Source organism: Lissotriton vulgaris, chromosome 2_1 (genome assembly GCF_964263255.1).
Source record: "Lissotriton vulgaris chromosome 2_1, aLisVul1.2, whole genome shotgun sequence".
NCBI lineage: Eukaryota > Metazoa > Chordata > Amphibia > Caudata > Salamandridae > Lissotriton > Lissotriton vulgaris.
The window spans coordinates 1,823,618,475-1,823,632,195 of NC_141687.1; the positions used below are offsets into that span (position 1 = coordinate 1,823,618,475).

General features: G+C 42.0%; 1 protein-coding gene across 2 annotated transcripts in view; it reads left to right on the plus strand.

The window, feature by feature from the left end:
- The window catches only part of CIAO2A (cytosolic iron-sulfur assembly component 2A), a 69,387-nt gene extending 56,331 nt beyond the window's left edge, over window positions 1-13,056 (plus strand). Inside the window, exons 5-6 of one of the 2 annotated variants that reach the window (XR_015308523.1) lie at window positions 5,014-10,280; window positions 10,967-13,056. Coding sequence is in view for 1 of the 2 variants with exons in the window: in XM_086957914.1 (XP_086814040.1) it covers window positions 5,014-5,111 (98 nt within the window). In the remaining variant the exon portion in view is untranslated. Of the gene's footprint in view, window positions 1-5,013 lie in introns of both variants that reach the window. The other variant, XM_086957914.1, reaches the window with a different exon arrangement.
- The last annotated feature ends 665 nt before the right edge of the window (window positions 13,057-13,721 follow it).

Below are 13,721 nucleotides of genomic sequence, written 5' to 3' on the forward strand. Positions count from 1 at the left end.
AACTGTGTGAAGTTGTAAGGGAGCAGCCCCTTGGTCTTGCTCACTAACTGTAAACAGACAGGGCGATGTTGACATCCAGAGCTCACCTGAACATGTCATTGGCAAGTAAGCGGGACAGTGCTTCACTTCACAATAGCAGCCCAACTAAGACTGTTAATATGGATATTGAGGCATTTATCCACAAAAACAAACTATTGTCCTAATCAATAGAATCACCCATCCTGATCTCCACATCTACCTTGACATGCAAGTATGTAGTCAGGCAGGCCCTGCTACCTAGGCCCAGGATTACTGATTGATGGGCCACAGGTGGGAGGGCACATAGCTGGCAGTCAAACACGCGGGTAGGAAACTCTTGATCAATCCCACAGATAAGTGCAGCAACATGACAATAGTCCGAGGAGATTGCCCTTAATAATGCATGCATGTTCCAAGGGGTTAGGCGCACCTCAGAAAACACCATAAAGTCAGATGCCGTATGAGTTAGAAACACACAGCCAATCAGGACCTAGCACACACAAGGATCACGTGTGCCCCATGCGGGGCATTTGGACACACTGGTTCCATGCAAGGTTGAGACCAACCTGTAGTAACCATTGACCTTTAATTTATGACTCAAAGGCAGCAACCATCATTCCTCCCTGTATATTGTACGCTGGATACGTTTATGGCTAGATCTAACATTGTATATAAGACCAATCCGAATCCAATGTAAATTGAGACAGTCCTCAGACATTGTACCAGTAACTGGCTCCCGAAGAAATTGTTTAATTAAACAAAACTGTTCCTGTTTTGCCAAATGCCGTGTTTCTTCTGTTTTTAACGAATTTGAACCTGAACAGTAAGACTATTATTAGCATTAATAAGACTTTTAAACCAATAATTCTACAGTATCTGCTTTACTTCATTTTCAGCTGAGATTAAAACAAAAATATTGTTCAAAAGGTTCAAATCGGCAAAAAAAATGGTCAAAACAATGATAGGTTCATCATTCTTTTCTTATTTCTTAAAAAAACAATAATTCAAGTAAATTGTAAAATCTTTATTTTTCAAAAGTTCATTTCAGTTCATGGTCAAATCTCTTTTTCTTCTATTTAATCAACTCTCACCTTTAATGTAATCTTTAGGCTTTCAAAACCTTTAGTCTTTCAAAAATGTCAAGGTAGTTCTTTTTCCACTTTTGATTCACCTTCAAGTTCACTTTCAAAAGTATACAGGCAACAATGTCTTGGAGTGTAGATCTAACTCTTCTCCTTTTTCCTCTGACACTATGGCTAGATATACCTATTCAGGTGATTAATAATTTCTATTTGGAGTTCTTATTTTGATGGGCTTTTAGCAGCAAGCAATTTACTCTCACTGTTTTCTGAGTCTTTCAATTACTTTTGATTCCTCATTTCTTGGCTTTAGTTTCTCTGGTCTCTCTTGTTGACAATGCTTTCCTCTACATGTTCTTTTCAGTGACTTCTTTTCTTAAGTTCTTTTTTTTTTCTTCACTTTTCTACTCATTGATGGGCTTCATCCCTGATCAATTTTAACTGCAAGGTTCATTGAGAATTACTTATATCCTCTGAGGTTCTCTTAACTCGAATTTTCAACTGAAGTCTTTCATTGTTTGGATCAGAGACTACTACTTCTTGTTGCCTCTCATGCATTTGACATTGCAACAGCTCTTCACTCTAATCCTCACTTTGAAATTGGGCATCAGCACCACTGGTAGAGATACCTGGATCTTCATCAGAACTTTCACTGATCTGAACTTTTATGACTTCATTTTCTACACCAGTTAAAACAGTTCACACCCCTCTGGATCCACTGTGAAAATCGTAGCTTGAGTCTGTAAATCAGTTGGTATTTTCACCACTTCTTCTGCCGCCTTCACTGTTTAGTGTGAGTGGGGTGGATCCACTGCATGATTCTGGCATACTACACAGCAGTATTTGTCATCAGAATCACCTAATATGGCCCCTTCCAGACCTCCTCATGGCAGCTCTTTCTCACGTGCCTTCGGACCACTATGTAGTCCCAGGGTTCAAACTGTGACATTGTATTTCTTTTGTTGCTTCTGTTGCCAAGTTCATCTGGTGAGAAGAAGGATTTCCGCATACTAGTCAGACCTTTGTTGTAATCCTGTACATGTCCTCAGTTATTGAAATGAGTGAAGCTGTAGGAGTATAAGACCATCTCATATTTCATTGCTCTATCCATTATCGCCTCCTGGGGCAACAAGGCATTTTTTTTTCTTTATCAGGAGTACATCTGAGGCTAATCAAAGCAAGAGGAAGAACACCCTGCCACTTTAAACCAGTAGAAGTACAGCCTTTGGCCAGTTTATTCTGGAGCGATCCAATGCATCCAGTCCGGAAGATTGAGGATAATAGTTACAATGGAACCTGTGATCAATATGAAGAGCAGTACAAATTAATTGCCAAATCTCATTTTAAAATGTGAGCCATGATCTGTCTGTATAGTCATTTGAATTCCGACTCTCTAAATTAATTTCCCCTCCCAAAAAGCTTGGCAACTGTAAGGCTGTTTGATCTCCAAATAGCATAAGCCTGAATCCATTAAGAAAAAAGGCAGGTGATTACAAGACGCATTTCAAGCCATTGCAAACTGATATCTCCACATAATCTGCTTGGAGTCTTGCAAATTGGCCTTTTCTTTTGCCAGTATGGTTCATAATTGTGATTGTTCGTTTCCCCTTAATAATGTTCTGACATACTAGACATCCAGAACAGAAATTCTCAGCAATATTTCTGAATTGTCCATGGAAGTATCTATCCATGGGATACAATATTGCAGCATGTTGTACATACTTATGTTCAGGAGTAACATACAAATCTTGATGATTCTTCCTGTAACTCAAATATTTCCATCTCATCCTCTGTAAATTCCTCCTAAAGTTATCTCATCTCACAGAACAATTAGACATTGGTGTTAGACTCGCTATTAGGAATGGACACCCTTGGCACGCCCCTTCCTAATACCGAGTCGCATACCATATTTTGCGAGTCGCTAATAGGTTAGCGACTTACAATATATGATTTGTCATGGGGCACACTACTTTTGCAGTCACAAACAGGCTGTACTCTCGTTTGCGACTGCAACAAACGGTCATACATCTGCCCCTTGAACTTCAAAAGTTTAAAGTAATCTTTAGTAAAGCGTGGAATATTTTTTTACCTGGATTCTGCGCACAGTGGGGGTGGGGTAAGCATAGGGCATGGTTAAAGGAATGGATAAAAGTAAAAATATTCAGTAACTTTTTTGGGTCTTTTACCTTCAGGCAACTACATATAAATAACGCACAACTTAAATAATAATTGAATGCAAGTAATCGCTGAGAACTGCATTGTGGTACATTATGAAACCTCTATTGGTTAATGCACTGCACCAGAAAGCCACAGAATTAAGTCCTGGTTGGCGCAGTGGAGATTAGTGACTTGTGTGTGTTTAGTCCTTTAAGGTCCTAGTCTGTGAATGAAAGCACTGTGAGTATATGTCATTGTTGTAAACTTGCATTTCCCACAGTATAAGATAGGCTGCTACAAATTGTGCAATAAGGTTTAAGATTAAAAAAGTGCTTCCAAAATATAGAGTTTAGTAATACCCAGACTGTTCGTAGTGCAAATGTTTTTTATAACTGTCTTTTAAAAGCTCAATCTTCACAGCTTCGCTAGTAGGTCCTTTACAATGTCTCTTAAAAAGAATAAATGTTTCATCCGGAAGCCTAGTGATTCCATCAATTAAAGCCAATACTGGCTTCCAGGCACTCGTTATATTTGCAGAATAACAGATTGTGCACATTTACATGTATTCAGGTGGCAGGCATGCTGGAGAGAATGCATATTTAGCTGTCTGCCCCCCCTTCCTCCACCTTGGTGTCACAGCATAGGAGACTCCCTGCCTTACATTTCAACTTGTGATATTAACCGTCCCGGGACGGTTGTGTTTTCACAAAAAGTAGGGGGAACAGTTTTTCTAAAATTAAAAACATATGGGCACATCGTGCCCCTCAGATCCCCCCCACTTTCATCACTGGGTGCTAGAGAAGTATAGTTACAGGGGAGAGGATGTAGCCTAACGGCTAGGGCGGTCGACCTCAAATCTGGGTTTGAATCTCGGCAACGACACTCAACATCCTGTGATTCTGTGCAAATCACTTAATCTCATCATGCCAAACGAAAAGGAATGTGTCCTTATGTAACGAGATTGGTGCTCATGTAAAGCGCTCTGATACCTTGGGGTCAAGTTTGCGCTATATTAAACTCAGGGAAAAAAACGGAAAAACAAATGGTAAATAACTTTTTGTCCACTTTCCCTTCAGAGACCAGATACCTCTTGACAGACATTGGAACAACAGTAGGTGGGAGTCTAACAGGAGTGTCTGGTGGATATGTCAGATGGCGACATCCCCCACCCCCTCTTAATTGTCCTCAGGTGTGGCGATGTTCTGATTCTCTTTGAAGCAATTCAAGAAATTTGGGAGAAGGTCATCTGAGCAGCAAAGGAGCCAACAAAGACCCCTTTATAAATGTTTGATGAGGCACTGAGCTGGAAGAAGCCCCTAAAGAGTTATGGTACCAACAGGAAATGTTAATTTCAGGAATGGAGGAGATGAAATGGCTGACTCCAATGTCCATGGAACTCAAGTTATGAATTATCGCTAAGTGTGTGGTATGTGCTTTACCCACAACGTTTTAAGAAGTAGGCCCACTCACAAGGCAGGTCCTTTAATGCCTGAAGACTTTGACAGAATGGGAACATTCAACGAAGATAAAGTGCCTGGGGTTCATGTTTAGGATAAGAGATACCAAATTATCAAATCTTGAACATCTCCCTGAAACCATAGGGCTCTACCACTAGCCGTACATGCCGTAAAAAGCTGCTCTTCATTTAATTCTAGGATGTCTGTGACAGGGCACAGAGAAAGTGTTATTGCTTTTGGGGGGCTACTGTATCTTTGGTAAGAAACGTTCTATTTACTCATTTTCTGTCTCCCCGTTGCAGTTAACAAACAGATCAATGATAAAGAGAGAGTGGCGGCTGCTATGGAGAATCCGAGCCTGCGCGAAATCGTGGAGAACTGTGTCAGGGAGCCCGAATAACCTTTAACGGTACATCATCAATGTGGAGCAGGATTCCACCCACGGCTAGGAAGAATCCGTATCTGGCCTGCCAGAAGATCCCAGTGTCCAGTCCAGGGCTGTTTCGTGCCAGCTGTTGTAGATTTCATCTTTCGGGACTGTGTCTGTGAGTCCAGAAGCAAGATGTGTTTCCTGTATTTGTGTGAGGAGGTCCACGCACACCGCAGAGGGCTGTGAACAGTGCAGCAAATGCCTGCCTCCCACATTTTATGTTTTTTGATGCCTTTGTGGATCTGTTTCAAAGTTTGCCAGCTCCTTTTACACAGGTCTGACTGTCTTGTAACAGTGCTGCCAGGTCTCAGGGAATGGGTTTCATTAAAAGGAGCACTGAGAAGGTTCATGTTTCTTGCATTTAAGAATTTGTTGTTTGTGTGGTTTCCTGCATTGGATGTGTGATCCTGGTGGAGCTGCCTTTGTCAGCATAGATCATTGCTGTACAAAGCCCTTCCGATCACCTGTTGTACCTCCTTCGCTGCCTACATCTTTGTAAATGACTGTTAAATTATATTCGAACAGAGAACCCTATGCTGATTTACCCACTCCTTGTTGCAGTTTGTAGACTGTTAAACAGTGTCCTGAATAGAAGGAACTGTCAGTAAGTCTTGGTAGCCTGCATACCCAAGTGCATGCCCCCAGCCAGACACCTGACTGCATGTTGGTGGCCAGGGAATTTGTAAAGATTGAAGGGTGCATCTCTGCTTCTTTCAAGAGAGATGTTCTGTTTTCGAGTTGGGCTGAGTAGAGTTGCTTGTCCCAGAGAATCATGGGGAACTTCGAGGAAAATTGAAAAGCTTGTGAGGAGAAATGGATTCACAGCCAACTCTAAATCTGGAGAATGTACCTTGCCATGTCTTGGAACCCCGGCGTGAGAAACCTATATAAATTTGTGTGGGGAATCTTGGGAAATGCGTTACATCTGGTTCATGGAATGCTGGACAGTCTCCCGTGGGACACCTGCCGTAAGGGAAATTTGTGTGGGAAACCTAGGAGGGTTTTTTAGCATTTGTTCAAAGAAATCTTGGATCATTACACTACAGGCAACCTGTCTCGTAGAGGCACACTGTAGAAAGCTTGTCTTGGAGCCTTAAGACATTTTGTTTGGACCCTTTTTACTGATTCTTGCAAAAGTGCTGTGAAACTCCCCCAAAGGGTTATCTTGGAGCTAGATAACAGACCCAAAAAAGGAGGAAAAGGAAAAGAGGAGCGGTAAGAAGATCCAGATCCCGGTTTTGAGAATTGTTTTTAACCGAACAAAATCAGAGCACGCATGAATATATAGAGGGAGTCTGCTCCAGTCATATGGGCCAATATAGGCAAAGGATTGACCGCCATGTCTGGCTGTGCGAATGCTGTGTAGGCAAAGCAACAGTTGATCCTTGGATCGCAGATTTCTGGTGGGCAGGTAGGGGAAGAGATGTGTTTGGAGATATGCCGGATTTTTACCTGGTAGGGAATCTGTGGACCATGCTCAGTAGCTTGAAAATGGCTTGTTTCCTGATAGGAAGCCAGTGCAGTGACCCAGGGCTGGCCTTAACACTGGTGGCGCCCTGTGCAACAATGTCTTTTGACGCCCCCGATGACCACCTCTGCCACGGATTCCCTCACTAGCACCCTTTAACAGTGCCCCCTCAAGGTTCCGTAACCACTGACTCTCAGATTCATTTCGTTTTATTGCACCACTCATACCAGTGTAAGGTGTCAGAGCACTTTACACAGAGACAATCCTATGTGTATAGGAAATGTTACATCAGACAGTAGTACAAGGTGTAGTGTATGAGTGACATGTTATCGAAACTGGTAGGCATCCTTATTCTGGTAAAGCGCAAATTCAGAATGTAAAACATATTATTGTTAGGGGTTCTCTTTAATAATAGGAAATGTTTTCTAACCAAATGAATCCTTTTGGCAAGATTAGGATAATGAAAGTCTGGGCAATAAAACATAGCTTTAACATTTACCTTGCAGTTTGCATGCAGCTTTTTGATGACAGTTAATAGTTTACGGTTCTATATTCGAATTTTTACTTATAAATGACAAGTAACAAAAGGAGCTCTCTTACAAAAGCAGGAACCCACTGACCTATTTACATTATATGCACTTTGTTATCTGCATGGTACACGTTCTTAGCAGCAGGCATTGTAACCCTCTGCGCTACCTTAATATGAATCAAAACTTACACTGAACATCTTTCCAGGAAGACGATTAATCACCGGAGTACCCTTGACATTTTAATTGATGCCTGAAAATGGCTGGAGGCCAGGAACGAGGCAGCAAGTGATTTTAAAATGATAATATACTAGGGAAAATGGCGACCCTACCTCAATCCAGCGCCTGATGCAGTGGCACCGATCGCACCGCCCTAGAGCTAGCCCTGCAGGGACCTGAGAGTGGGTTCTGAGGGATTGCAAGGAGGGAGCTTGAGGACAAGGTGAGCTGCAGTGTTCTGTACCACCTGTAGTTTTGATGAGTGATTCATTTCATTTGCTGCTAATATTAGGGCGAGTCCATAGACTAAACGGGAAACCACAAGAGCTTGTGTGAGTTTTTATTGTGTTGAGAGGCAACCAATGAAATGCCCTTCTCAGCATGCCCATTATACCAAAATAGGTGCCACACGTGGATCCTGTTTTCACTCTCATTTTAAGGTTGTCATCAATTAGGATATCAAGACTTTTGGGTTGGAATGAAGTGCCTAGTTCGGATGGCCACCAGTCATCCGGCCAATAGTCGTGGGCTATGCAAAGTAGCACTATTTCTGCTTTATCGCCATTGAGCTGTAGGCAGTTCTGGGACATCCAGGAAGCAATTTTCCTCATGCATTCCCTGAATTTGGGTTAAGTAGATTTGGGGTTTGGGCCCATGGATATGATCAGTTGTGAATCATATGTATATGAAATAACATCAAGGGCACAGGACCTTACCACTTGAGCCAGTGGTGCAGCATATATATTGAAGAGCGTAGGGCTCAATGAGACCGGAAGTACTCTTGTCTAGTGGCATGACATGAGATTTGAAGGGACCTTAATTACCGGTTTGAGTACAATTGCTAAGGAAATTTTGAAACCAGCCAAGGACTTTGCCAACGACACCAATCTCAGAAAGTCTTTGGACCATGATTGAGTGTGAGATGGTGTCAAAGGCTGCCGACAGATCAAGCAGCATCAGTGTGCCTGGACAACCCTCGTCAAATGAGAAGCTGATGGGGTCAGTGTAGTTTCAGTACTGTGTGAGGTTTTGAAACTTGATTGCGAAGGATCCAAGAGGGTATTGGATTCCAAATAGTGGGTCAGTTATTGATTAACTAGGCTTTCTAAATCTTTGCTGAAGTAGGGTACGAAGTGCCCTTCGCCTGTAACTAATGGGTTTAAGAGACACCACATTGGACTTACTCAAAATGGGCATAACTTGTGCTGTCTTCCACGACTAAAGTACAATGGGAGTGTTAAAAGAGAGGTTGAACAGTAGGGAGCAAAGTGTTAGCAAGTGTCACCATAATGTATGGAGGAAAGAGGTCAGAGGGGGAACCTGACTTGACTTTGCTCGTAATTTCTAAAGCGAATTCCAGGGTGATGGGTTCAAGGTGTTCCAAGGTGGTGGAGGAATTGTGAGTGGGTAAATGGTGGGCCGAGAGTCAGTGGGAGAGAGCTTGTTAGCGAGGTTCGGTCGGTATATATTCTCCGGCAGTCAGCCTCATAAACTCATTTAATACTTTAAAGCGTTCTTTAGTTGAATTGCCGACATTGTGGATTCTATTGATAAGACGAGACTTACGAGTGATTTTAAGCTTTTCATAATAACTGATTGAGGCCAATTTGTAAAGCATTTTATCAGAGGGAGATTTGGAGGCAATCCATCCTCTCTCCACTTTTCTGCAGACTGCTTTCTCTTGTTTAAGTTCCTCTGAGAACTATGTAACGTGAGGCATGATGGAGTAGCAATGATTAGGTGTGAGAGGTGCAACTGTGTCCAAGGTCAGGACAAAAGATTCTTAGAAATTTGTGAGTGCACTGTTGAGTTGTAAAAGTAGAGGCGAAAGAGGAATCAAAGAATTTCCTCCAGGGCCAAATCTGTCTTTGAATGTCACGCTTCATACTAGATTATATTTATTTTTAAAGGGATCTGGAAGCTAATCATAGAATGGTCTGATGGTCTGACCAGATTAGGTGAAGGGAGGATTCACTAAAAGGTCCAGGGCATTTGTAAAAATAAGATCTAACGTGTCACCAGCAATATGTGTAGGGCAAGTAACTTCCTGAAAGAGCCCTAACATCTCCAGATCTGAGACAAGTTGTATTTTGGAGTATATGATCAGTTTTGCATGGAGTTAAAGTCCCACACAAAATTAATTAGAAGGAAGCACATGGGGGCAAGGCATTCCGCAAGTTTGACTAAAGGCTTTTTTGGGTCCTGGAGGTTTAAAAACGAAGGCACCCTTCCAAGACTCCTGGTGTGACCTCCATATTAGAACACTGGAATGTTGAGCGCTCAATTGAAGACAATGGAGTCCTCCAGGCTTCTAATGGCTGGTAGAAGCCCTGAGAACAACATTACAATGTTTTTTTTCATTTCACAGCAGTTGCTGTGAACAAAGGCCGCTCAGAGCCTGAGGCGATTTAAACCCCCTCGGACTGCGAGAGGCCTTTGTTTTTACAAATTAGAATGTTCTGCCCTTTAGGGACGGAATCTTCTAATAGCCATAGAGCCCTCTGTAGCGGGCTTTACAGGCCATTAAAGACCTGCAGACAGGCCTTGGAGTACGTCTCTGTATTCTTAGACAAACACACATTAAGTTCTGCGTAGAAACCTAAGATACTTGTGGATTCACGGACCGAACACCATGCTGAACAAAAAACATCCAAAGTAACCGTTAACACGTTACAAACGTTCCTGAGAATGCCAATATTAGTACAATTATATTTTTTATGCTACTTTCCCAAAAGCGGCCACTAGATGGCAGAATTCTGCAACGCACGTAAATTAAACTGCTTCGAACAACAGCTGAGTTCTCCCTTGGCACCTCACTGAACATTTACTTCATCACCATTAGGGAACAAATGGAAATTGATGCTAGTGGTGAACAGCATCGGCCTGCACACAATCCCCCCCCTTTTGGAATTGGCATCATAGGAAGTGGCATATAAAAGGAAGAGTTCTCCCAATATATTTTAAGGTCCAGAGGGGGGAGAGAGAAATAAACTAAGCAAAGAGAAAACCTCTGATTAGACCTATATTGCTTTGTCACATGAATCTATCAAAGAAATTATAATGTTGGATGCTATAGAAAAAGAGAAAGAACGTTAGTTACTTTGAAGACATTATTTTATTATTTTTCTTTTTATCTTTTTTGTTTTTTCAATTTGACTGTTTATACATAAGTACAGTTTATTTTGTCACACGGAAACATAATCATAAATAACAAGCTTTCAAAGAAAATAATTTTTTGTGAATTTCATAAAGTGCAGTTGAAGCGAAACACCCCTAACAACTGATCATATCCTATTACCATTCATTCTCTCATACATACCTTACACACCTCTACTTTCACTACTTATTCTAAAAGAACAAATATAGACAAATGAACAAAACTTTACATAAGATTAACCCAAAAGTATCTGAGGTGGACCACTGTATATGTAAGAGACAGGGGTCCTACCACTTTAGTCATAAGCCGATCTATACATTGTTTTCCAATCAGCAAAACATTGTCCAGGTCTTTAGTGTGTACGGCATCCAACTTTATCATTTCTTTGATAGATTCATGTGACCAAGCAATATAGGTCTAATCAGAGGTTTTCTCTTTGCTTAGTTTATCATAGGAAGTGGCATCACAAGCCACGACTTTAATATGCACGTGTGAGTAAGGCGCTCTGGCACTCTGCTTTGGGATGAGTAGCGCTATACAAGAAAAAATAGTGGTTCTTCAATTCTTTCAACGCCTCCTGGGTAGTAAGCACTGTATAAATAACATTTAGTATTATGTAAATACTGGGAGAGACCAACACATCTGACATTCTTACAGTGCATGCATATCTAGTAAACAGAGCCTGAACAAAGTGAAAAGCTGCCTCTCTTAAGAATGTGTGAGGTGTGAGCCTTTGTTTCCCCTCTGCTGCATTTGCTTCTAGGTGTGAGGCTCCTGACTGCTTCCAGTCAGGAGACTGGAACAAAAAGAGCCCTGATGACCCCTCAAAATCGGCCTTTGTTAAGGGCCCTGCAGGAGTCTGAAACAAGAAAGCCACCTCGCTGCCCGCACGTTGTTGCCCGTTGCAGATAGAGAGCAGATAACGTGCAGACTCTGCTGAAAGTGTCCCAGTAGGGTGACCAACGGTCCGTAAATTTCACAGACCATCCGTCATTTTAGTATGATGTCCACAAGGCATCCGTAATTTGGGGATCTCAAATTACGGACGCCGTACAGACATCATACTAAAATCGAAATGGGAAATCTGAGTAAGGAATGATGTTTCCCCATGCGAGAGGCCCCGTGAGTTTAAACGTTTTCACTCGGGCCTCTCACTCTTATTTTTTAAACTGAAGAGGCTCCCTGCAGCCGCCCCTCCCGGACCTCCCTCGTGCAGACTGTGGAGTGACCCATTGTCATTCTGAGAGTGCAGCTGATTAGCACTTATAGAATGACAATGGGCCCAATTGTAGTGACAGCATGTGGTGTGCCTTCTCCTGCATGGGACTGTCTATGGCAAAGCATTCTGCTTTTGTCTTGTCGCCATGCTGGAGAAAATAAAAATAACATAACTAACAGCGTTTTCACTGTACATTTAAAAGACAGATTTCAAAATACAAATAAAAAAATACTATTTATTAATGTTTATTGTTACTAGCACAAATCTGGATTGCAGAAGGGGCCCGATGTCTCTTTGCAAAGTTGCGCGCAGACTGAAAAACTGTGAAGTGCACGATTGGCTCAACCTTACATAAACTTATTTTGACTTGTATTTATTTTGGTTGTCTATTTACTTACTTATATATTATTGTGCCACCTCCTCCGATATGTCTGTAAAACTTATGTTTTGTCCCAATTTTTTGTCCTGAATTTTGATCTTCTGTCCTGAATTTTTGTCCTGAATTTTGACTCTTTGTCCTGAATTTTTACACTGACCGTCCTGAATTTGCACCATGCCAGTTGGTAACCCTATGTCCCAGTGACAAGCTCAGCACATTATTTAATGGGGCCCAATTTTTGGCAGGATGGACGGCGTTCACCATCTGAAAATAGTGGGTGGACGCCGTGCACCCACGTGTACCCCTGACTGGTGCCCTGGGGTTCCCTGTCTGTAAGGGCCGTGGTGAAGCCCTATCCAGTATTTCTCTACAGAGCAAGTCTTCAAATATGATTGAGATTGACATTTGTATATTTAGATTTTGGATCCAGATGATTCTACAACCCACGCCCTTCCAAGACGGGGGACTCTTGGATTTAGAGGTGATTAGAAAGGCTTCCTGTCTCCGAGGTTAGTAAGCTCTAGTATTTTTTCAGATCGACAGAGAGCCCGACTGCCTCCAGGACATGCTCTCTCTGCATACGCCCTGGTAGGGTTTATAATTGATAAAGAAACTCTGGTATCGTTGTCAGAGAAGTTCCCTGCCGGTTACGTCACTTGTACGTTAACCTCTAACCCCGTAAAGTGTTGGCGTTAGTTGAAATATCCGCTGCGATATTTCTTTATTCTAAATTCAGCTCGTCTAAAGGCGAGCGCTTGGAACACGTCTGCGTGCCTATGCAATTATTTTTATATGAATAGATTGTATTTTGAATTTACTGTGTTCCTGTTGTCTGTAAAACGTGCTTCAAGGTTTTTATAATAATTGAATACTTATTTTAAATGGCCTAAATTGCTGTGCATTGTATACAATATTGAATCACAATAAAAAGAAGTTAAAAAAAAAACATGTTACTGATGTCTTCATACCATAACTTAGTAACTGTTTCTTTGTTTCATTGGAGACGTCCCTGGGAAGGCGTAAGTAAGGTTGTTCCTGTCTGGATAACCAATACACAGACGTCCTAAGGATGTTGAATGAAATATTCTTGTGAGGTGGCGATTACCCTGACTGCCGCGCGTGTTGCATTAACACATACCTACATGGTATAGGCCAGAATGTGGTCCTCAATGCCAGATTATGCTGTCTAGTAGCCGGCGAGGGCCTGCACGTTCCAGGTCCTCGTTTAGTAGACAGGCAACTGAGAAGAACGTAAAGTGCTTTTGTTGTCTTTTCCATGCTTGCTTCCTGTGCAAACTACCCCAGAAAATACTTGACGGTGGTCAGGTTCCTGGGGTGATCATAGGAGTACAATGGATTGCTTAAATTACGCAGTGCAATTTGTCACTTACTTTACCCAGGTCAAGACAACAGGCACAAGAAGATGGTTCTCTCAGTTTGTGATGGTCCTGTGCCCTTGTTGACTAGAGGTAGTGGTTCTCTGAATAACTCCATTTAATGAAGTTAAACAAAGGGTCACGTAAGCTGAGGCATGATGGCAAAGTGGGAGGAAGCAGGATGTAGTTGACACCCAAATATCTGGTGCGGTAATCTTAGGTATGATCGTGATGT